The sequence below is a fragment of the Pinus tabuliformis genome, chromosome 6 (assembly GCF_031772625.1).
Source record: "Pinus tabuliformis cultivar Carrire ecotype Pingquan chromosome 6, CPIR1, whole genome shotgun sequence".
Classification (NCBI taxonomy): Eukaryota; Viridiplantae; Streptophyta; class Pinopsida; order Pinales; family Pinaceae; genus Pinus; species Pinus tabuliformis.
Genome location: NC_142292.1, coordinates 1,632,836,850 through 1,632,838,583, shown reverse-complemented (window position 1 = coordinate 1,632,838,583; position 1,734 = coordinate 1,632,836,850). Strand labels below are relative to the sequence as shown.

The window sequence follows — 1,734 nt, the reverse complement described above, 5'->3', positions numbered from 1 at the left end:
AGCAAACTGCTAAAATGTTTGTGGGAAATCATCCCAGGTCTTCTCATTTGGACTATATGGAAGGAAAGGAACTACCAAATCTTCAAGAATCAATGGAAACCAATAGAGATCATATGGAGCAATCTCTGCAACAATCTTCAGGAAACCTTAATGATCCAAACATGGCACAGAGATGATTTTCCCACCCTTCCACAGGAGCAGAACATATGGAAGAATTAGAATCTTCAGATTAACTAGATACGGGAGAACCCCAGTAAATCCTCTTTAAATCATAAAACTTCCAGCAAATGGCTCCCTCCACCACATAGAATGACTCAATTAAATTTTAATGGAACCTCCAAAGGCAACCCAGGCATGGAAGGTTATGGAGGAATTTTCAGGGATCACAAAGGCAAACCTCTCTTGATTTTCTTGGGCACAATTGGATGGGACACGAACAATTTAGCTGAGTTTGAGGGACTGTGGCAAGGACTTCATCTAGCTCAGCATCATGGCTTCTTCCCCTTAGTGATTGAAGGAGACTCTCAGATACTTATCAACATGGAAAATCAAATTCTACAGGGGACCCTTGCTCACAAAGTGGCCTACAGTTGGAGATTGGCAGCATGTTTAGAGCTCATTGAACAATGGCTCACAACTAACATAGCGATCACATTCAAACATATCAGAAGAGAAGGAAAGAAAGTGGCTGATCTCCTGGCAAATTTGGGGGTGGACAGTGATCAAACTCTACACTCAGGTTCGCTCGACATTATAAATGATGGATCCCAGATACAGGAATGAATAGAACTGGTGCAAAATGATGCAGCACCCCCAGATGCGAGTGGTTAAAGATGGGTTAATGTGGATTAGACAGTGGGACGGCAGGTGGCTTAGCCACATGGCCACCCGCGTTCCCACCCAAGATGATTTATGGCAAGCCATCGTCAACCTGCAGACGCCATTACTCTGATGCACAGGTCGAGGAATCCTCTGCAAGTTTAAGTCCATGGCTTCGGTAAGACTACATACCTCTACCCTGCCCCCTCTGAATTTCTCCTGCCTCCCTGATGCTGTGGAGTCAAGCACTCGCACGATAACAGGGAGGCACTGTTGACTCCTGAGTTGTATAGATTTGGGTGATGGAATCCATTTTTCCCAGAATGTTCTCTGAACTTTGCAAACTGAAGCCTCGGTTTTGGTCTCTATCTCTCACCTGAATTGCCCTATGAATTCCCGTGCTGAGTCTGCCTCTTCCTCTGCGCACACTGTTAGCACCTTCGTCATTTCGGCCCACACCAGTCAGCTCCACCCCACCCGCAGGACCATGCCGCGACTCCGCCACCGAATGTGTTGCAGGCGGGGTAGCAGCCGAGGCAGAGCCATTCGCCCCCCCTCTCCATCCCCCTCTGAGCTAATGACCCCTTCGTCCTCCCCTTCCTCCACCCCGTCCACAGCCCAATTATCCGGCATATATCCCGAAACCCACAGTGGAAGAGGTCGGTCCAACCCATCGAAGCTTGACGTGTCAATGCTGCAACCCAGATGCTCAACCTCTCTGTATCCCCTCACTAGCTACATAAAACAGCCCAATTCCGCTTCCACTGTACCATGAACTACCCTGCCATCATCGCCACCATCTTTGTGGCGTTCAGAGAGGAGACTCGCCTGCAGAATGAACAGACTCACACCACTACAAAACATCCTATCACTACGCAACTCGCCATTGTTCAGTAGAAGCTAGACACCGGCAAA

The 1,734-nt window shown here is 48.2% G+C and overlaps 1 protein-coding gene across 1 annotated transcript; it reads left to right on the top strand.

The window, feature by feature from the left end:
* The first annotated feature begins 354 nt into the window (after window positions 1-354).
* On the top strand, window positions 355-1,001 carry LOC149265175 (uncharacterized). The gene is made up of 2 exons (XM_089401974.1): window positions 355-739; window positions 853-1,001. The coding sequence occupies exons 1-2, from the start codon at window positions 355-357 to the stop codon at window positions 999-1,001; spliced, it is 534 nt and encodes a 177-aa protein (XP_089258100.1).
* Window positions 1,002-1,734: the final 733 nt, after the last annotated feature.